Genomic DNA, 23,375 nt, shown 5'->3' with positions numbered 1-23,375 from the left:
ATAATACTGTGTTGTGTGTATATTGTGCTGCATGTATATATTATATTTTTTATATAGAAATGTATGTATATACTATACATACTATATATATATATATATATATATATATATATATATATATATATATATATATATATATATATATATATATATATATATATATATATACATATATATATTTATATAATTTAAAAAAAATGTTTGAGGTTTTTTTTAAGTTTTTTATGATCTCTTCTGTCTTCCAGGTGACATGCGTTCCTTCCAGGTGAGCGGTGACACCGCTGAGACCAAGCTGACCGTCCCAAACCTGACTGAGAACATCCCCTACAAGTTCAAAGTTCAGGCTCGGACGACTCAGGGCTTCGGTCCCGAGAGGGAGGGCATCATCACCATTGAGTCTCAAGATGGAGGTACACCTTTTTATCGCACCGTATCGACATAGAACACACCTCTGGAGCGGCCTATATGGACACTGTTATAACGGCATTAAAAAATCAATTTTTCAACATTTATTTGACTTACGTCTACATTCTTGCCTCGTCCTCCTGTAGGAGCTTTGTCTCAGTACAACAATCAATCCATGACGAGAAGAGACGTGTTCAACATGCCCACAGAAGTCAACACAGTCAGCAATATCTCCCGCACCATGGTGAATGACCCCTACTTCTCAGGTACGACTCAAAAAGACCTTATGCAATTTCTGACCTCAGAGTAACACCTTCGAAGTGTTGTTTTAACTCCAAGTGGCTCGAAAGTGAATTACACTGAAACCTCTGAAACCTAAACATGTCCAAAGTGCGGCTGTATCACTTCACTATGAAGCGCCAAACTGCGTGTATCCGAAAGTGACAGCTCATACGACATGAAGTCAAAAGAGTGGCGACTTCATCGTTGTTTTAAATATAACTAAGGCAAAAAGAAATAATAAAGGAAAATAATAATAATAAGTGTGTAGTCATCTTGATCTTATAGCGCCAAATCAAGTAAATATTCTTTCCTATTTTTTTACTACTTGGCTCAGTGACCAGAATTGTACGTTTCATATTCCTCTCAGCATAGCTATTCATTGAAAACAAAACAATAATTACAATTTATAAATACTAATTTTATGTGCAGGTCAAATATAGTGACTTTTTTAATCCAGCGACTATGAAACACTGACACGGTGTCAGTGCGGTGTTGATACAGCTAGTGAGTGTGCCATACACTCACTGAAGCGTCATTGGCCCAAATGACCAACCCCAAATGGAATTGTTTGCTAGCATCAACGCTAATAACCATGTAATAATTAGTTAGCTAGCTAATAATCTAAACCAGTGATTCTCTGCCAGTCAAGTAAGGCCAACTTACTTTCAGAGTTGGTGCCTTACATGGCGCCCTGTAGTAACGTGCGGGGCTTTTGACCAATCAGAAAGAAACCGAGTTGGCCATACTCTCTCTGTATGCGACTCTGCCACGAGTGGTACACCAAAAAATCACTTCATTAAATATTAAAACACAGTGATACTGTTCAAACTGTGTGTAATGTTACGGTGGCCAAAAATATAAAATATTATCGTTAAATAAAACCTTTGCTTTGTTTTTGATGAATACGTAGGCCTACTACGCTACTGTAGTTTAATGTTGGTCATTATGGTGGTACTTGAAGAGCCAAGTGTTTTCTGGGATGGTACTTGGTGGAAAAAAATCGACCACCACTGCTATAGAAGACAAATATTGAGGAGCTGAATATTTACTATTTGACATGACAAATTGAAAATAAATACTCTCACTTCTCGTGTCTTACTCTAGAGCAGGGGTGTCAAACTCATTTTCATTGAGGGCCACATCGCAGTTATGGTTGGCTTCAGAGGGCCGCGTTAAACAATGAGTAATATATGAATATAGATGTGTATATATGTATACAGTATAATACATTAACAATATATATTTTTTACATAAGCTGCAAAAAAAATCTTTACATTTTACTTTAAAAACTGGCAGCTTAATCACCAGAATTTTACAGTAAAAGCAGTGTTGTTTTTTTTATAGCATATAAAAAACATTTTAATAAATGGAATGGAAAAACAATACCACTGTTTTTAGCTGTAAAATTCAAGCAACAGTGCTGCCAGTTTTTTTACCTTTAAAATCTTATGTCAATGTTTTTTTTGTTTTTTTTTAATGTTTTAGTGTCTTACTGTATATGGGAAAAACAGTACCAAAGTTGATTCTACAGTAAAAAACGGAACTTAACCGTAAAAATTATTGTCAATTTTACAGTCTACAATTTGATTGACAATTTGTTTTGAAATCATAAGTCAAGCAGATATTTAAGTACAGTATCTTTATTTTAACAAACAATATTTTTGGAATACATGAAAATATAATATTTAGATTTTGTTAATTTTAAAAGATATGCAACTGCATGCAGTACATGATTTTTAACGTCAAAATGGAAATAAATATATTTAGTAAGAAAAGATTAAGCATTTATCATTTCTAGGCTTTCGCGGGCCACATAAAATAATCTGTGCTCTAGAGAAAACTATGTAGGCGAGCTCGGATCCTATTTGCAAAAATATCCTTACCACAATTTGCGCGACAGAGTCCTATGTAACGTCACAGAGCTTTGCCATTAATTTACAGTATTTTCAAAGAAAAAAAAACATGTCAGAAATGTTGTGTGTGTAAGTACACCATAATATTTTGGAGTTACTTTGCCTTCCATGTTTATAAATACTGTGTGACCAAATATGACGTCTGCGCTTCTCCACCAGATGGAATGATGATGACCACGCAGCACACAGAGAGCGGCGGCATGATGATGCAGCAAATCACCAAGGAAGTGGTCCAGAGGAGCGTCATGGGAGGAACCTCCGTCACAAAAAACATGTTTTATGACTCCTAAAACCTTTACTTGACCTTGGTTGTCACCTTTATTCAAATTCACGCTCGTTAAGAGTCTGATGTGCATTCGTTATTGTGCATGTGTGAGATTGTGGTACCAAAAAAAAACTATTTTTAGTTTGTCTGTTACAAATGTTGCTGTCGAGTAAACAACACGAGCGCACACACGCGTTGTGTTTTTAAAGCAGGCAGGTAATCCCTCCGCCTGTTCCCTAATCCAAAATGACACAACGCCCTTGCCACGCTAATCTTGTATATCTGTTGTGTGTGTGTGTGATATTACAACACACACACACATATTAACAACTTATTTCTAGTTTATATTCTTCCATTATTTGCCTCTCGTGTTTTTGTTTTGTTTTTTTGGACTGACTGACTGACAAGAGTTATGGTGAATTTAAGGGAATCTTGTGCATAAATGTGTATAATATTACAAAGAGATCCCTGATTTAAAAGTAACACCAACATGCATGCCAAATATAGCTGACTCATGTATCAGGCTTTGTTGTGCTACTCATGCTGGAAATAATTCAACAACTACTTGGTTTTACATTTCATAAGATGCTTTATGCTCATACTACTATAAATGTAAGCTGTTGCATTAATGGATTTTTGCAGGAATTGCATATGACAAAAAAGATTGTATTATAAATATAGTCAATTTGCTCTGCATTTGAACCCCATTAGGTGCATCTCAATCAATTAGAATATCTTTGAAAATTAAACTTTTACAGAATGGTATATTTTAAGAATGTATTTCTGAATCAGTATGTAAATGTTTTTTTTTTTAATTGTCAACAAAGTTCAATATTATGAACCGGTGATTCTCAAACTGTCCATTTAGTGGTACGCCAAATAATCACTTAAATATTTAAACACAGTGTTACTGTTCAAAGTGTGTGTTATCATTGGCCTAAATATTCAATGTACTTGTTAAATACAACCTCTGCCTTTTTTTAATTAATATTTAGGCTTACTGCGCTACTGTATTTTAATGTTGGTCATTATGGTGGTACTTGGAGAGCCAAGGGTTTTTGGACAAAAGTTTGAGAACCACTGTTGTAAACTATACGGCTCTAATCAGCAGACAAACTGCAAAAACTAAAACCTTCAGTATGTGATTCATAGTCTGCACAAGTCAAATAAATTCCAATTCATTGAGATGCACCTGTACAGTATTGTGTCATATAAGAAAAAAAGGGCCATCCTCAGACCTAAACGTGGTGAAATGGATAAATATTTGAAAATAAATGTAATCACATTAAAGCAAACGCGCTTACAATATATTTTATGTTTTCTGTATGTGTTGCACTTAATAAAGATTTTGAAACAAAGCAGCGCTGTGTGACAATTGTTTATTGATAGACTTGAAGTAAGAAACAAGCACACTCAGCATACTATTGCGCATTTTCTTCCAAAATTACACTTCTATACATTGCTGTTTTTAAAGCTGGGATTGCACACAACAATTGCTAGTGTGAAAAAAAAGGCTGTATTGAAAAAAAAAAACATTTAGCTGTATTCAAAAAGTATGCAAAAATAAGGAATTACTTAAAAAAATAAGTAGAAATAGACAGCAAAAGCATGCAGGTGGAGAGTCTAGCCCAGGGGTGTCAAACTAATTTTAGATCGGGGGCCACATGGAGAAGAATTTACTCCCAAGTGGACCGAACTGGTAAAATCACGGCACGATAACTTAAAAATAAAGACGACTTCAGATTGTTTTCTTTGTTTAAGAATAGAACAAGCACATTCTGAAAATGTACAAATCATAATGTTGTAGGGCTGCAACAACTAATCGATTAAATCGATTAAAATCGATTATAAAAATAGTTGACGATTAATTTAGTCATCGATTCGTTGGATCTATGCTATGCGCATGCGCAGAGGCTTTTTTTTATTTTTATTTTTTTTATTATTATTTTTATTTTATTTTTTTTAATAAACCTTTATTTATAAACTGCAACACTTACAAAGAGCTGAGAAACAATAATCAAAATAAGTATGGTGCCAGTATGCTGTTTTTTTCTCAATAAAATACTGGAAAGGATCGAAATGTTTTATCCGATTATTAATCGATTAATCGAAGTAATAATTGACAGATTAATCGATTATCAAATTAATCGTTAGTTGCAGCCCTATAATGTTGTTGGGGTTTTTATACACTTACATGTTGCGGTTAATAGTATTCTACATTTATTTGTAGTTATTTATACTTTCTGAATACATTATGTGACAATGTTCATCAGTCAACTCATTAGTGTTAATTTTCAATCTATCAAGATAAAAAAATTATATCAAAATCAAATGACAGTATGTTATTTATATGTAGTTTGATCATTTTCCTTGACTGATGTACTAACATCATGTGGTTTATTTTGTACAAAGATACAAAGAATTGCTATTGCGACATCCAGTGGACACATTTAGAACAGCAGTTTCTTTCATTAAAAAATTTCAGGTGAATTTTTATACTTAGCAAACTCATCCCGCGGGCCGGATAAGACCTGTTCGTTTGACACCCCTGGTCTAGCCCTCTATATGCTATTTGTCGTTTACACTCAATGATTGGTTGTTGTATTGGTTGGATGTTAGCACCCTCTTTACACACCTGAAGAGATACACTAATGACGTTTGCGGTGTGGTTTAGTTCCAGAGGCACGGCCCAGGACAGAGGCACCGTTGTTTGACACCCATCGGCCTGATCACCAGGTCCTTCATCACCTCCACAGTCCCAAAAATGGCGAACAGTTCCTCTGTGAACGTGGCGTTGAAGGTGTAAAGGTGGGCGCGCCTGTCCACGTCGTAGAAGGACAGCTGGCCCTGCTCGTAGTCCAGGTACACGCCCACTTTCCCGGGCCGCCAGCTCGAAGGCAGCGAGGTGGCGGGAACCGTCAGGGCCTTCAGGTCGGCGCCCCGCTCCAGACGGAGCATCAGATAACCCGTGTGCGTGTTGAGCGAGCCAAAGCCTCGCCTCACAGCGGACGCCTTGGCCACACCGAGCCGCCAGTCCCGTTGGCCCACCTCCACCTCCCAGTAGTGGCGCCCGGACAGGAAGCCCGTCCGGGCCGCTGCGCACCACCAGCCGTCGAAGCGCCGGCTGCAGCAAGGAACGTCGCGGCGCGCCAGGCCGCATCGCATACTCTTCTCATCAGCGGAGATGAGCAGGTCCGGGTTGGCCGAGTCCGGGTCCAGCATCACGTCCTCTGTCGGGGTCACATGACCGGAAATACTAATACATGTACTGGTACAATGAGGCGACAGACTTTGTTTCATTTTGCCTATCATTTACAATAATTGTAAATAATGTAAATAATTCAATGTATATACCGGTACTCTGATGATTAACTTGTGTGATGACTGTATTATGCTGACAGTATATATTTGTACCATGAATTGATTTACGTGGACCCCAACTTAAACAAGTTGAAAAACTTATTCGGGTGTTACCATTTAGTGGTCAATTGTACGGAATATGTACTGTACTGTGTAATTTCCTAATAAAAGTTTCAATCAATCAATCAATCAATTTTTATGTAATACAAGAACACATATGTCTTTCTTTTTTGATGCATTCTAATTTGTAATGTACGGCAAGTGCGAGGTGGCTAACAATGCAAGTCATTTAAAAAAACAACAACAACAATACTCCATTTAGATCCCGCGCCCTTAATAACCAAGTATTAGCCATATTGTTTCATAAGAGCTAATGCCAAGGAACTACTTTTAGAGGTGTCGTGACCACAGAGAGCTAACTAGCTCAGTGTTTTTCAACCTTTTCTGAGACAAGGCTTTTTGATTGATTGATTGAAACTTATTAGTAGGTTGCACAGTACAGTACATATTCCGTACAATTGACCACTAAATGGTAACACCCCAATAAGTTTTTCAACTTGTTTAAGTCGGCGTCCAAGTTAATCAATTCATGGTAAGGCACATTTTTTCCATTGAAAAAATTCTGAGGCACACCACCAGCAGAAAACATTAAAAAATGAAACTCAGTAGCCGATATTGACAATAAAAAGTCGTTCTCGCAATTGTTGGATATGAATTTAAATTATAACCAAGGATGCATCACTATAGCTCTTGTCTCAAAGTAGGTGTACTGCCACCACCTGTCACATCACGCCGTGACTTATTTGGAGTTTTTTGCTGTTTTCCTGTGTATAGTGTTTTAGTTCTTGTGCTCCTATTTTGGTGGCTTTTCCTGTTTTGTTGGTTCTTTCCTGATGCAGTTTCATGTCTTCCTTGAATGCTATTCCCCGCACCTGCTTTGTTTTCGCAATCAAGACTGTTTAAGTTGTGTGGACGCTTTCCTTCTTTGTGGGGACATTGTTGATTGTCATGTCATGTACAGATGTACTTTGTGGACGCCGTCTTTGCTCCACAGTAAGTCTTTGCTGTCGTCCAGCATTCTGTTTTTGTTTACTTTGCAGCCAGTCCAGTTTTAGTTTCGTTTTGCATAGCCATCCCTAAGCTTCAATGCCTTTTTTTAGCAGCACTCGCCTTCTGTTTATTTTTGGTTAAAGTGTTAGATACCTTTTTACCTACACGCTGCCTCCCACATATTGTGATTACGACAAACCATGTTCCCGACATCTACAAAAAATTTAGCTACCTGCTGCCACCTACTGATATGGAAGTGTATTACACGGTTACTCTGCCGAGCTCTAGACAGCACAGATACTCAACAACGGCACATTTGCGGATTATAATTACTGGTTTGCAAAAAATATTTTTAACACAATTACCGGTAGGTGAAATTACATAATCTCCCAGGGCACACCAGACTGTATCTCACGGCACACTAGTGTGCCGCGGCACAGTGGTTGAAAAACACAGAACTAGCTTATGCAGCTATTGACATACTGATCTGCTGCTGCATCGCCTCTCAGTTGGTGAGAGTTGATTCTGGATTATGAAGCATCCCTCTCACCGGGATAGTAGAAGGATGTGGCCATAAAGCGAGAAGTTGGTCAACTTTGACATTCAACTTAGACCCATAGATGGCGAGAAAGACATGAAAAGACAGTTGTTTGCGGCACTTTTTTTTTTCTTTCTTTTTTTTAACCTGCATGAGGATTATGATTCATTCTTCATCTAAACGGGAATATGAGAAAATCCCATCAGTCAGCATCCCAGTGAGAGCAGACATCGTACAGTAAGTGATAGAGTTATTATGTTTGTAGTTTGTATTTCTTGTTTAGCACTTAGCAATGCTGCTACTCGATGCTTAGTGTTCACTAAAGCTGGGTCTGTTTAACACACAGCTTCTGAAACTTGTAGCTCATCCTCCTTATATTCAGGCTCAAAATTATAAGGTTCCAATCATCATTTGTCCCAAAGTAGAAGTTGTTGTCTCTCGTGAAGTCTGCCATGGTTAGTAGCGTTGTTGAAGGGAAAAGCGAACGTTGTGATGCATCTGTGAAATTAATATGCTGTCGTATGCTTAAAATACATAAATATTACATATATTTATGAATGTACCTATAAATACAGTGTGTATATAAAACATTGATGGAGGTTTTTGGATGTTATTTAGAGTGCATAATAGGCGGAATAAAGCAAATTCCATTACTCCATTGTTAGTTGACTTTTGCTAGTGTTTATTTAGTATTTAGAATGCATAAAAAAGAAAGACTTGTGTGTTATTGTCCCACTAAAGGATTGTGAATGATAGGCAAAATTTGTGCTTAAGGAAAAAGACTTTCAAACCTGATGCGTCACAAATCCAATTCCAGACTGTAAAGACACAAAAACATGTCAAGAAATCTGGTTATTTTTAGCATATCTTGAGTTTGGCGTAAAACACCATCATGCTCACCACAGTGGGGGATGTAGTGAACAGCATCTGAAAAAAAAAAAAAAAACCTGATGTAAGTATGATTTGTTGACTATAATACAGAGTGCCTAACAAACGCTCACATTTTTTACGCGTGTTTATGTTGTGCCCAAAATCTCAATATTCGTCTATAAATTAGATATTTTCACTTTGATTTGTACTCACTTTTGTTGCCGACATATTTTTACATTTCCTGTGCTATACAAGCTGTACACTGACTACTTTACATTGTGTCAAAGTGTCATTTCTTCAGTGTAGCCCATTAAAATATATCAACAAATGTTTGCAGAAATGTCAGGTGAGGGGTGTACAAATGTAAATAAATCAGATTAATCACTTTTGAACTTGGATTAATCATGATTAATCACAGGTTATCACTCACTTGTATAATTTAAAGTAACTTTAAAAAAGAGCCTGATGTTAAGAAACAAATTAAATTTTATAGTCAGAATGTCAAGGAGCATTTTTCATATGTATTCATTGAATGCACGTCATTGATTTTCTCAAAACAGTTTAAACTAAAGTACAGTCTGGGTTTATTTTGGAGTGAAATTTGCCAGCAAAGACACCAGTCAGAGTGCCCACACTCATCTTTGCACTGACGTATGCATTGGACTGATCACTGACTGTATAACAACCCTCTGCCTTTCAGGTAACTACCCACGGGTTAAGGTAAAGGAACATGTGCGGTCAAAATGAATTACGTGATTAATATGCGTATGTACGTACATAATTAATATACATATGTATATAGAATACATATGTACATATGTAATTAATCACATGGGTTAACTCGACTATAATGTACGTAATTGAATGTCCATGATTGATATATGATTTATGAGTAGTAGTTTAGAAGACACCTCACCCATGTTCTGGTTTCTCTGCTTTCTGACCAGCCATTGCTTGGTCACATCCTCCTACAGCCAAGCAAACAGAAGAAGGAGGAAACACATTTTAAACTACTTCAAAATAACTTAATATTGATGAAATACGTGACATATGCTAATAAATATAATGTTATTATACTTACTAATATTGTTCTATATTAAACCCCGTTAGGTTTCCTTGTGCCTGCATGGGTTAGTTAATGACTGAGTGAGTAGGTGAATTAATTAGTTAGCACCTTTATACATGAATTACTGTATTTACTTAATATATTTACTAGTTGGATAGTACCTCTGTATTTTAGTTGTTTTGTTGGTTGGCTAGTTAGTACTTTACTACGCCAGTTAGCTTATTTAGTAAGTACATTCATGCTTTTGTTAATACCTTTTTAATTGTGGTTAAATAGTTAGTGAGTTAATTAGATATAACATCTATAACATTGTCAGTCAGTCAGTTAAGTAGGTAGTTAGTACATCCAAGCTTTAAATAGCATCTTCATACACTGGTTATTAAGTTATATGCTTATTTACTGCCTTCATTAATTAGATATTACCTCTGTGTACCATCATAGTTTGGTGATTATTTAGTAAGTCCCTTGATACTTTTTATTACCTTATTGGAGAAGGTGAGTGAGTTAGTTGGGACTTTCATACCTTAATATGTATGTATGCATGCATGTCTGTATGCATGCATGTACGAATGTACGTATGTACCTAGATGTATGTATGTATTTATGTATGTACAAAAGTACGTATAAATGTATGTATGTATTTATATATGCATGCATGTAAAAAATGTACCTATAGACGTATGTATGTATGTACGAATGTCCGTATGAATGTATCTACGTATGTATATATGTATATATGTACATACATACATGCATGCATGCGTGCATGTATGTATGTATGTATGTATGTATGTACGTACGTACATATGTACGAGAAATGTATGTACGTATGTATGTATGTACTGTATGTATGTATGCATGCATGTCTGTATGCATGCATGTACGTATAGACGTATGTACGTATCTATGTATATACGAATGTACGTATAAACGTATGTATGTATGTACTGTAAGTATGCGTAAATGTCTGTATGCATGCATGTACGAATGTACGTATAGACTTATGTACATATATATGTATATAAGAATGTACGTATAAACATATGTATGTATGTATGTATGCGTGCATGTCTGTATGCATGCATGTACGAATGTACGTATAGACGTATAAACATATGTATGTATGTACTGTAAGTATGCGTGCATGTCTGTATGCATGCATGCATGTACAAATGTAGGTATTGATGTATATACGAATGTACGTATAAACATATGTATGTATGTATGTACTGTATGTATGTGTGCATGTCTGTATACATGCATGTACGAATTTACATATAGACGTATGTATGTATGTATGTATGTATGTATGTATGTATGTATGTATGTACGTATAAATGTATGTATGTATGTGTGTGTGTGTGCATGTCTGTATGCATGCATGTACGAATGTACCTCCAGGCATAGGTACGTGTGTATGTATGTACGTATGTACATATGTATGTAAATGATCCATATTCAGGGGTAACTCCACTTTTGTGCATTTCCCAGAAATGGTTTAGGGTTACAGTTGACTACAGACCTGGACAGGACTGTCTGTGTTCAGCACAGCCAGCAGGACAAGTTCCAAAGCGGGCATCAGGTTGGGAAGACGGCCTCTCTTCCACTGGAACTCCAAGTCGTCCAGCATCATCAGCACAGGCTCGCCAGGCCACACTGTGGGCTGGAAGAAGACAATAGCAGCTGATTATTCACTACGTGAGACAGAGATGACAATCAGGGACAGGATTTATTATAATCATCTTTCCAAGGCATTAGTGGCTCACACTCTAATCACAGAGCAAACACTGTCACACTTCATCCGTACTCTCACCTCACGTCTGCTTTTCATTTGCCGTGCCCACTCCATGATGACCCTCCTGTGAGGACCCATGTCATACTCCCCATCCGCCTCCAGGATGCAGAGAAGGTGACCCCTCCAGTCTCTCTTCTCTGCGGTGGGGGACTGGCAGTCTGATACACTGACCTTTGACTGCACAACACAGACAGTATTTAAATATTTCAATGTTCCTGCAGAGCACACATTGCAATAGTAAAGTATTCCCTTCCAAAATTAGTTATTTTGTTTATTAGTATGCAGGTTTATGGGGGAAAAAGACACCCAAAATGAATGTTTATTTCAATTCAAGGCATGGTAAAAAAATTGTAATAAAAATGTGAATGGCCTTATTTTATGTTACAATCCACTTGCATTTGGGCCAGGAGGTGTGTTTGAACTTCATCTAAATAGTTATGTGGTCACCATTTGTGGACGGCCACTCTCTCCATATCACTTCACCCCATTAACCATATATATATATATATATATATATATATATATATATATATATACATATATATATACATATATACACGGTGTATATATATATATATATATATATATATATTAGAGATGCGCGGTTTGCGGGCACAACCGCGGAGTCCGCGGATTATCCGCGGATCGGGCGGATGAAATTTAAAAAAATTAGATTTTATCCGCGGGTCGGGTCGGGTCGGGTGGTTAAAAAAAAATTAGATTTTAAATAGATTCAGGCGCGTGGCAGTTAAACCAATTCGGAAATATATATACATAGTTAAATGTTGTTACCCACATACGAAAAACGAGCAGGCACCTGCTGCATATGCCACAACAGAAGAAAAAAAAAAAAAGAGATGGACACTTTTACGGAGCGGAGAAGTGACGCCTCGCCGGGGTCCGGGACCGAGGCCCCTTCCCCCGAGAGGGCCCCACCGGGAGCCGTAGCTGAGGCGATCCGCGAGAAGGGCCCGACGCACGTCCAGGGTCACCACCGCGCCCACCGCACCGACACCCCGCCTCGTCCGCCTTCGCCGCGGCCGGCGTCACACGCAGCAGGTAAGCAGCTTACCTGCCCGCCACCCCCGTGGCCGGGGGCTCGTAACAGGGGTCACTCCGCGCGCTCCGCCCGCGCAGCTTACCTGCCCGCCACCCCTGTTGCCGGGGGCGCGTAACAGGGGTCACTCCGCGCGCAGTGCGCTCACGAAAGGGGTGGGGCTCACCCTGGTTGATATAGACAGCAGCTAGGACGGTGGCCATGGAAGTTGGAACCCGCTAAGGAGTGTGTAACAACCCACCTGCCGAATCAACTAGCCCTGAAAATGGATGGCGCTGGAGCGTCGGGCCCATATACCCGGCCGTCGCCTGCAGCGAGACGCGCTTGGAGGTGCGCTCAGCGCGGCTCCCATATGATTGCGCACTGGTGTGCGTCTGGGTCGTGACAGCGTGGCACGCGAATGTCTGTGCTGCATTGGATCAGTCTCCTTTCTTTAACAGGCAAAAGCTTTATAACCTCACTAATGCCTTGCATCGTCTATATTAGATATATAACAACGGGCGGATGCGGGCGGATGCGGTTCTGATCAAATGTTAGATCGGGTGGATTGCGGATGGTTGACGACTTTCTGATGCGGTTGCGGATGAAATAATTGCCTATCCGCGCATCTCTAATATATATATATATATATATATATATATATATATATATATATATATATATATATATATATATATATATATATATATATATATATATATACCGTATATATATATACATGTATAATGTGTATATATATACACACAATATTTTGGGGGTGGGGGTTATTCTAAGCATCGAACAATGACAATAAAGATGTTCCATTCTATTCTATCCCTTTCTATTCTATTCTATTCTATGCTGTTCTACTCTACAGTGTCCATAAAGCATAGGCACACAGGCAAAAATGCATGGCAGTGGTTCTCAAACATGTTTCACCAAGTACAAGAAAACACCAGCTGTCCAAGTGCCACCCTAATGACCAACAATAATAATAAAGTAACATAGTAGGCCAAAGTATTCATCAAAAACAAGAGAGAGGTTTTATTTAAAAAGTATATTTAATATTTTTGGCCACTGTATAATTAACCACAGTTTGAACAGTAACACTGTGTTTGAATATATATTTAATTATTCTTTGGTGTACCATTAGATGCAGCCCGACCAAAAAAGTCCATACAACAGTTTTGGAATCACAGGCATAAAACCTAAAACTTTTTTATTTTTAATATTTATTATGTGATATGTTTCTTCTTAATTAGATTACACAATTTTAATATTAATATATTTATATTTACATTATTACATTAAACATGTTATCTACAAATTAAAATCATTTGATTGTATTGTTTTTAATATATATTTATTGAGTTAACATTACCATTTTTAATCTAACACATATTATAAATTACATGTTTTATTATATTTTTTATACGACTTATTTGTACTACAAATTAGACAATATTATACTACAATAATATATAATATGCATTATGATAAAATATACAATACTGTCTTCATTTGTATGTAATTTATTGATTTTAATACACGGTATCTTTATTTTACAAACAAGGCTAATCTCAGAATATGTATATTAAATCAATATTATACCATATAGTTATGTGTGCATAATATATACGTATTAGTTACAATATAAATGTTTACGTATACATTCTAAAAGTGATCTACTTTTATACACATTTTAAGTGTTGATTAATATTTCAATGTAACTTTTAATTCTACTGTATATGTATAAATGTGTATATTATATGTCCAGATTTTAGGATAGAATGGATTTTAATAGAACATTGTTGTCTAGTCTACTGCAGTGTTTCTATTGAGACAAAGTAATTGATGGCACTTTTTTTGCATTCTTTTATTGGAGTACCGCACGGTGTGCTATCAAAAGGGCAGAGCTAGACACAAAGCAGCTTGATGACAAAACTGTGTTGTTGTTGTTGTCATATGTCAGTGTGTGAATGTGTGTGTGAATGGGTGAATGTGGAAATAGTGTCAAAGCGCTTTGAGTTCCTTAAAAAAGGCAGAAAAGCGCTATACAAGTATAACACATTTACATTTGTTGTTTTTTTACAAACACGGTTTTAGTCGTATTTGTATGAAAACAAAAAACATTGTTGTAATCCTCTTGCAGTTTGAACTGCAATTGAAGTTACTCCTGTCAACTTGTTGGCGCGCACGTTGCTGATTGCAGAAACCCCTCACAACCCAAACACAAGTACCACGGTCCGTGAAGTTTCTGGGGGTTTTTTTTGCACTTTTGTTAGCAGTCCAACCTTACTGAGTAATATACCAACTAGGGTTGTACAGTATAACTGTACTAGTATAGTGCCGCGATACTAATGAATCATATTCGGTACCATACCGCCTCTAAAAAGTACTGGTCCTTACCCCCTTTTTTTAAACGGGAATGACAGCGCGTCGTCGTCACGTCCTGACATTGCTGGTTTTACGAGCAGAGGAGCATGTTCGGCAACGCACAATCACAGAGTACTTACAAGCAGACACAGTGTGTAGACAAAAAAGGTAGAATGGACGCATTTTGGCTTAAAGCGATAAAGTTGAAGTTATAACACTGAAACGTCCTGAGGAAGAGGTGCTTTAAGACAGGGCTAGTTCGCTAGCGGCTAACGTCCAGCCGCAGTCTGCAGTGTTTTAGCTACTTCTAAATCACTAATCCTGGTCTCCATGGCGACAAACAAAGTAAGTTTCTTACAAGTATCATCACTGCAGGACGAGGAATAGTTAAACATGCTTCGCTACACACCGTACCTCACCGGTGTCAAAATGTAAACTAACGCCATTGGTGGATCTACACCTGACATCCACTGTAATGATACCAAGTACAGGAGTGTATCTAGTCGATACTACTATGATTACATCGATATTTTTTTTGCATCACAAAATCTTTTTTCGTTTTTTTTTTAATCTATATTTTGTTTAAAAAAATGCAGGAAATATGTCCCTAGACACATTAAGACTTAAATTGTGAGCATTGTATGATCCTGTAACTACTTGGTATCGGATCGATACCCAAATTTGTGATATCATCCAAAACTAATGTAAAACCTAAAAAAAACAGAAGAATAAGTGATTATTACATTTTAACAGAAGTGTAGAGAGAAAATGTTCAAAGAGAAAGTAAGCAGATATTAACAGTAAATGAACAAGTAGATTAATAATTTATTTTCTACCACTTGTCCTTGATAATGTTGACAAAATAATAGAATGATAAATTATACAATAAGTTACTGCATACATCAGCAGCTAAATTAGGAGGCTTTGTTTGTTTACTTACTACTAAAAGACAAGTTGTCTTCTATGTTCACTATTTTATTTAAGGACTTAACTGCAATAAGAAACATATGTTTAGGTTGATTGGCAACACTAAATTGGCCCTAGTGTGTGAATGTGAGTGTGAATGTTGTCTGTCTATCTGTGTTGGCCCTGCGATGAGGTGGCGACTTGTCCAGGGTGTACCCCGCCTTCTGCCCGATTGTAGCTGAGATAGGCTCCAGCGCCCCCCGCGACCCCAAAAGGGAATAAGCGGTAGAAAATGGATGGATGGATGGATGTTCAGAGGTGGGTACTGGGTAGTAACGCGCTACATTTACTCCGTTACATCTACTTGAGTAACTTTTGGGATAAATTGTACTTCTAAGAGTAGTTTTAATGCAACATACTTTTACTTTTACTTAAGTATATTTATAGAGAAGGAACGCTACTTTTACTCCGCTACTTTTATCTACATTCAGCTCGCTACTCGCTACTAATTTTTATCCATCTGTTAATGCACGCTTTGTTTGTTTTGGTCTGTCAGACAGACCTTCAAAGTGCCTGCCTTACTAGTGACGTTTCATTTCGTTCCACCAATCAGATGTAGTCACTGGTGACGTTGGACCAATCAAACAGAGCCAAGTGGTCACATGACCTGACTTAAACAAGTTGAAAAACTTATTGGGGTGTTACCATTTAGTGGTCAATTGTACGGAATATGTACTGTACTGTGCAATCTACTAATAAAAGTTCCAATCAATCAATCAAAAGTGTGAAGGAAAAAAGATACGTTTTTATTTCAACCGTACATCCCGTCAAAAGCCTAAAGACTGACTGCACAGTTCCTGTCTTCACAATAAAAGTGCCGCTCCATCGCGCCTGCGCTTTCAAAACAAGAGTCTCCGAAAGTCAGTGCAAACAAGCTAGCAAGCTAAGGAGTTTGACGCCAATATATTTCTTGTAAAGTGTATAAAAACGAATATTGAAGCTGTACAGATAAGATGCCAAAAACCCACCACTTTCATGTGGTATTAGACAGAAAGGAGGAACTTTTTTTCTCCTCCATTTGAAAACGTGGACGTTATCATCACTACTGTCTGATTACAATCAACGCAAGTCATCAGAATCAGGTAATACACCAACTTATATTCTAGTCTTCATGAAAGAAAGGAATCTATATGTTAAACATGCATGTATATTCATTAAAACATCTTTAACATGTAAACAAAAACAGCTAAATAAATACATATAAATTATATACTGTATATATCAATGTATATGTATATATATGTGTGTGTGTGTATGTTACTCATCAGTTACTCAGTACTTGAGTAGTTTTTTCACAACATACTTTTCACATTTACTCAAGTACATATTTGGGTGACTACTCCTTACTTTTACTTGAGTAATAAATCTCAAAAGTAACAGTACTCTTACTTGAGTACAATTTCTGGCTACTCTACCCACCTCTGCATATGTTTAATGTACCCTAAGATTTTTTGTCAAAATAAATCCAAAAACGCCATTTTTTGTGGTCCCTTTATTTAGAAAAGTATCAAAATAAATGTTGGTACCTGTAACAAAATATTGATATCGGGACAACTCTAATTCTAACCGTCCTTTATTTAAGATGTGCCAACTAGTACTACAACAGTAAACTTGAATATAGTTAGATTTAGTCATACCTGCACTTTCTTCTCCAACACAGCAGCCCACTCCACAATAAAGTCCCGACACAAGCCTGCAGGCCAGGTGTCCTCACAGGTCCATATGTGCTGCAGAACGTCTGACCTCTGCAAGAACAGCCCATGCATGAACAGGGAATATGTATCACAAATATCATTTACCGATGGTGCAAAGTGAGGAAAAGGTGCGATTACCTGGCAAATTTTGTTGAGCTCTCGGGCTAGCTCCATAATAAATAACTGACTTTCCAACAGCGGCTCCTTCTTGTCAAGCCTCACTCGCTTACGGGACTCCTGGGGCCAAGACAGAGCGCAGTAGAAATGAATCTTGGAGACAAGTCTAATTCTGATTCAGCACAAATGGAACAGCATACTCTGAGTCGGCTCTTGAGCTTTTTGGCCGGTTCAATGAGGAACTGCAGGCATTCTTTCATCATGCTGGACAGCCTTAGAAGGGATGTGCCCTGTGGAGAGAAGATACACGTACGCAAATCAATGCAACTTAGAAGAGGAAAGCGAGTGAGAGTGCAGGACTTACAGTTGTGGTCAAAAGTTTACATACACTTGTAAAGTACGTAATATCATGGCTGCTTTGGGTTTCCAATCATTTCTACAACTCTTATTTTTTTGTGATAGAGTGATTGGAGCACATACTTGTTGGTCACATAAAACATTCATGAAGTTTGGTTCTTTTATGAATTTATTATGGGTCTACTGAAAATGTGACCAAACCTGCTGGGTCAAAAGTATACATACAGCAATGTTAATATTTGGTTACATGTCCCTTGGCAAGTTTCACTGCAATAGGGTGCTTTTGGTAGCCATCCAAAAGCTTCTGGCAAGCTTCTGGTTGAATTTTTGACCACTCCTCTTGACATATTGCTGGGTATTGTGGCCAAACAGCTCAATTTTGTTTCATCTGACCACATAACTTTCCTCCAGAAAGTCTCATCTTTGTCCATGTGATGTCAGATGAAACAAAAATTTAGCTGTTTGGCCACAATACCCAGCAATATGTTTGGAGGAGAAAAGGTGAGGTCTTAAATCCAAGGAACATCAATCCTACCGTCAAGCACGGGGGTGGTAGTATTATGCGCTGGGCCTGTTTTGCTGCCAATTGAACTGGTGCTTTACAGAGAGTAAATGGGACAATGAAAAAGGAGGATTACCTCCAAATTCTTCAGGACAACCTAAAATCATCAACCTGGAGGTTGGGCGCATTTGGGTGTTCCAACAGGACAAAGACCCCAAACACACGTCAAAAGTGGTAAAGGAATGGCTAAATCAGGCTAGAATTAAGGTTTTAGAATGGCCTTCCCAAAGTCCTGACTTTGCTGAAGAAACAAGTCCATGTCAGAAAACCAACAAATTTAACTGAACTGCACCAATTTTGTCAAGAGGAGTGGTCAAAAATTCAATCAGAAGCTTGTGGATGGCTACCAAAAGCACCTTATTGCAGTGAAACTTGCCAAAGGACATGTAACCAAATATTAACATTGCTGTATGTATACTTTTGACCCAGCAGATTTGGTCACATTTTCAGTAGACCCTTAATACATTAATAAAAGAACCAAACTTCATGAATGTTTTTGTGATCAACAAGTATGTGCTCCAATCACTCTATCACAAAAAAATAAGAGTTGTAGAAATTATTGGAAACTCAAGACAGCCATGACATTATGTTCTTTACAAGTGTATGTAAACTTTTGACCACAACTGTATATCATGAAGAGGAGATGATGGTTGAGAAGTAAAAATGTCCAGGAAAAATGTGGGCATAGCATAAAAATATAAACAGCAGCATTGCTGGTGCAATAAATGCTGATTCAGCAGTCCCAACCTCCCCTGAAAGTAATGCTGGAGATACACAAAGCTGAGATGAAGGTGTATTTTATCGTGACTTTTTGATTTAACTTAAAAGGTGACTATTGAAGACCTTCTCACATTTTTCTAAGCGGCCCTCGGAAGTATATTATCTATTTAAATTGCATAGATCTTGTTTTTTCCAACTCAAATTAGTATTGCACTGTGTAATTATTTTTAAAGTAATATATATGGGAATAAACCAATCATAGTGCACCATTTGAAATACTACATCAATGATATGATTTGTTATATTTATACACATTTGTGCAGGGTTTATAGGTGTCCGAGGAGTGTGTTAGCAGAGATGTTGAAGATTAGAAGAAATCCAGGATTACCACTGCTGTTATTGCCATGCAAGTCCAGGTACAGTAGTAACTGTACTTCATACTGTAAACAAACAACAACCTCTGCTTTGCAAACAACAACAACAACAACATGCACAATAGTTGGACTTGCATTTAAATATGCATGATGTAAAACCCATGCATGATGAAACAGTTTTGTCACTTGAGACACTGACATACACAGATGACATGGTTTTTGAAAAATGTACTATAGTTGATAACTATGGGAATTTTCTGCACAACATTCATTTAGACGAGGGTCAACTGGAAGCTCAATACTGACCTTTGAGAGAGGATGAATTTTCTGTTTGGCAAGAAAAAAAAAATCACGGCGCCACTTTGTTGGTGTTTTCTTCAAACGTGTAGTAATTTAGTGCGTGCAGGTTCCCGCAATTCCTGCTCACGTGGACTGCGACACCCGCGACTGAACCAAAGCGCTTTATCTGCTTGCCTCAGCAGTTTGATACTATAGCCGACAGAGGGCGCCATAGTGCCATTGTTATGGGATCTCCTTAGGTTGCTTTTTCTTCCTCGCCATAAAACACAACTGAAACACAATCTTTCAGTGATGTATGATGGAGCTCTTCAACGAGACAGACAAAATCTTAAATTTCTTTAAAAATGACTGCATTGTATCCAAAGACAATCGCGAGGGTGCCAGTTTTGGCCATTGGACTTTCTTTTTAATGTAAGGAAATTTAAAAAAAAAAACTTTTTTTAAATACATAAAACGTTTTTTTAAATAAGGCGTTCATTTTGTGTGTTGAACTTGAAAATCAATAACTTTATATAAAAGTTTTGATTTAAATTGTTGAGATTGATCTGCGCTCTTACTCTGTGTAGTACTGTTGTAGTGGTTGGCCGTTATAGCGCATGTTCCCCACTTGGGGCGTTCTGGTGTTGTGTGTTGGAGAAGAAGAAAGAATAAAAATCTCCTCGTGTGAGAGGACGTTGAACAGACTCGATGAAAGTGTCATTCTTGTGCACGCCCAAAGAACTCCAATAAGCTCAAACACCTTAACAGGTTATGGGCCCAGGAACCCCAGAGATTCCAGCCAACTCAAGCAAACAAGGCCAGGTAGCGTTGAGTCGACGCACGTACAGAGAAGCCAAGAAAGTTTGCAGGTGTGGACTTGAGCTAACAGAGGAGAACTGCTTGACCAAGGATAAAGGTATTGCAAACGTGAAGTATTACACGGAGCAAAAAAGTGACTTTAGCCAATAAAGTAGCGTGTACCCTCGAAGAAGAAGTAACCGCGGTAAAGTTTGAGCTAATTAGCATAGCATAGTGCTAAAGTGCGGAGCTTAAACAAATATGGCGGCTCGTACTACTGGAGCAGTATCCCCGCAACTGTACTTTGATGGATCCGAAAGCAAGTATGACCTTTGGGAAGCAAGATTTTTGGGACACTTACATATTTTAAAGTTGAAAGACACTGTTCTAAATGAACCAGTAGGAGAAGAGCAAGCAGCAGCGGACAGAATAAAGAATCCAGACTGCTATGCAGAGCTCATCAGGTTGATCGATGATAAAAGCTTGTCTTTAATAAGACATGATGCTGCATACGATGGCAGGAAAGCACTGAAAATACTGAGGGACCATTACTCAGGAAAAAGCAAGCCACGAATAATCAACCTGTACACGTCCTTGACAAAACTACGGAAAGCAGACAGAGAGTCAACTACGGACTACATCATCAGAGCAGAAAACCTGATTACAGCACTTCGTGATGCCGGTGAGACTCTCAGTGATAGTCTGATCATAGCCATGATTCTTGGAGGCCTACCTGACTCTTACAAGCCATTAGCTGTACATGTAACGCAAAATGAAGACAATGTGACATTTACAGATTTCAAAAGAAGATTACGTATTTACGAAAAGTCAGAGAAAATTAGTACTGCTGAGCCAACAGACAATGTGATGAAAACGTTCACAAAACAGGATAGAAATATCCAGAAGAAGTACACCAGCAGCACTAAAAGTAGAAGTGAAGATGGAGATCTGACATGTTTCAAATGTGGATTAAAAGGACACAGAGCAAGAATGTGTATCCGAAAAGTGTGGTGCAACTTTTGTAAGAGCAACACACACCAAGAAACCATATGCAAAAAGAAAGATAAACGAGACAATGTCAGAAAGGTTACTGATGAACAATCCAGTGATTACCTCTTCAAAGCAGCACAAGAAGAAAGTGAGTCAGCAAGTTGGGCATCAAATGAAACAGACAGACGTAGCACATCAGGCTATTGTGCAACTTTGTGTGAAGGCAGTTCATTCATTTCATGGAAGACAAGAAAACAACCAACACTAGCTCTTTCTACCTGTGAAGCAGAGTACATTTCGTTAGCTTCAGCTATACAGGAGGGTCTTTACATTGAACAGCTACTAAAAGGACTTGATAACTATCAATATGTTAAAACAAAAGTGTACGAAGATAACCAAGGTACGATTGCACTCACTAAAAATCCTGTTAACAGACAAAGATGCAAACACATTGATGTGAAATACCATTTCATAAGAGACATTGTTGCTACTGGTAGGGTATTACTGGAATATTGCCCTACAGAACAAATGGTTGCTGATATCCTGACAAAACCAGCTACTAAACAGAAGTTTAAATGTTTTTCACAGAATATGTTTGGCATTTTGGGATGAAGACTGAAAGGAGGAATCTTAACAAAACAGGATGATGGGGGTGTTCTTGAAATGTTGTTTACGGGTTGGTTTAACACAGTGAGCTAATAGCGAGTGGGGGTGTTGAGATTGATCTGCGCTCTTACTCTGTGTAGTACTGTTGTAGTGGTTGGCCGTTATAGCGCATGTTCCCCACTTGGGGCGCTCTGGTGTTGTGTGTTGTTGTGTTGGAGAAGAAGAAAGAATAAAAATCTCCTCGTGTGAGAGGACGTTGAACAGACTCGATGAAAGTGTCGTTTATGTACACGCAGAAAAGAACTCCACGAAGCTCAAACACCTTAACATAAATCCCCGCTAAACAGAATAAAACGGATGTGTTTTTATAAGCTGACACCAAAGTTTTTATTTTCAGAGTAAAAGCGGGGATAATTGTGACTGTGACTACAATATATTTGGAGCCCTGCATTAAAATTACTTTAGACATGGCACAACGAGGACTGACATCAACAGAAATCTCTACGCACATATCAACAGAAACGGAATCACACGTATGTTTTTTCATATACCGGAACCGGAAGTACTCCCCTCCTGAGCTGCCACTTTATCGTGTTAGAGGATTTTGAGTGTCTCGATGATCTTAAGAGTTATGTTGTCTGGGGACTTGTATGGCCTCTGGCAGGGTCTCCCAAGACTAACAGGTCTTAGGTGAAGGCCCAGACAAAGAGCAGCTCAAAGACCTCTGTGAAAAAACAAAATCAAGGACCGAGATTTCCCTCGCCCAGACAGGGGCACCCCACTGAAGCCAGGCCTGGAGGTGGGGCTCGATGGCGAGCGGCTGGTGGCCTGGCCAAGGGGCAACGTAGATCCCCGCCCTCCAATGGGCTCATCACCCATAGGAGGGGGTACAGAGGTCGGTGCAATGTGAGCTGGGCGGTAGCCAAAGACGGGGCCCTTGGCGGTCCGACCCTTGG

At 38.2% G+C, this 23,375-nt stretch overlaps 2 protein-coding genes across 9 annotated transcripts in view; one reads left to right on the top strand and one right to left on the bottom strand.

Annotated features, from left to right (window-relative positions):
* The window catches only part of itgb4 (integrin, beta 4), a 60,761-nt gene extending 56,538 nt beyond the window's left edge, over positions 1 to 4,223 (top strand). For all 6 annotated transcript variants that reach the window (XM_061967205.2, XM_061967204.2, XM_061967203.2 and 3 more), the window contains 3 exons: positions 246 to 410; positions 552 to 671; positions 2,760 to 4,223. In XM_061967205.2, the coding sequence (XP_061823189.1) occupies positions 246 to 410; positions 552 to 671; positions 2,760 to 2,890 (416 nt within the window). In that variant the 3' untranslated portion in view covers positions 2,891 to 4,223. The remainder of the gene's footprint in view (positions 1 to 245; positions 411 to 551; positions 672 to 2,759) is intronic.
* Positions 4,192 to 23,181, bottom strand: LOC133610695 (uncharacterized). 3 transcript variants are annotated; one of them, XM_061967221.1, is made up of 10 exons: positions 22,551 to 23,181; positions 17,934 to 18,023; positions 17,755 to 17,853; positions 17,560 to 17,667; positions 11,563 to 11,721; positions 11,272 to 11,412; positions 9,600 to 9,651; positions 8,714 to 8,740; positions 8,605 to 8,631; positions 4,192 to 6,095 (listed from the first exon to the last, which is right to left on the bottom strand). In XM_061967221.1, the coding sequence occupies exons 2-10, from the start codon at positions 17,994 to 17,996 to the stop codon at positions 5,536 to 5,538; spliced, it is 1,236 nt and encodes a 411-aa protein (XP_061823205.1). In that variant the 5' UTR covers positions 17,997 to 18,023; positions 22,551 to 23,181; the 3' UTR covers positions 4,192 to 5,535. The 3 variants fall into 3 exon arrangements, with proteins under 3 accessions (XP_061823205.1, XP_061823204.1, XP_061823203.1); XM_061967220.1 differs by lacking the exon at positions 22,551 to 23,181 and adding an exon at positions 20,604 to 20,683; XM_061967219.1 differs by lacking the exon at positions 22,551 to 23,181 and adding an exon at positions 20,053 to 20,213.
* Between the last annotated feature and the right edge of the window lie 194 nt (positions 23,182 to 23,375).

The sequence above is a fragment of the Nerophis lumbriciformis genome, linkage group LG11 (assembly GCF_033978685.3).
Source record: "Nerophis lumbriciformis linkage group LG11, RoL_Nlum_v2.1, whole genome shotgun sequence".
Taxonomy (NCBI): Eukaryota; Metazoa; Chordata; class Actinopteri; order Syngnathiformes; family Syngnathidae; genus Nerophis; species Nerophis lumbriciformis.
The sequence above is the reverse complement of the archived record's forward strand: the minus strand, read 5'-3'. Positions and strand labels throughout refer to the sequence as shown.

Excerpts from the sequence above, each read along its gene's own strand:
- LOC133610695 (XM_061967221.1), bottom strand. The coding sequence starts at position 17,996 with ATGATGAAAGAATGCCTGCAGTTCCTCATTGAACCGGCCAAAAAGCTC. Across the intron at positions 11,413-11,562 it reads AAATGAAAAGCAGACGTGAG|CCCACAGTGTGGCCTGGCGA; the intron begins GTGAGAGTACGG and ends GTCTTCTTCCAG. Across the intron at positions 8,741-9,599 it reads GCAGAGAAACCAGAACATGG|ATGCTGTTCACTACATCCCC; the intron begins GTGAGGTGTCTT and ends TTTTTTTTTCAG.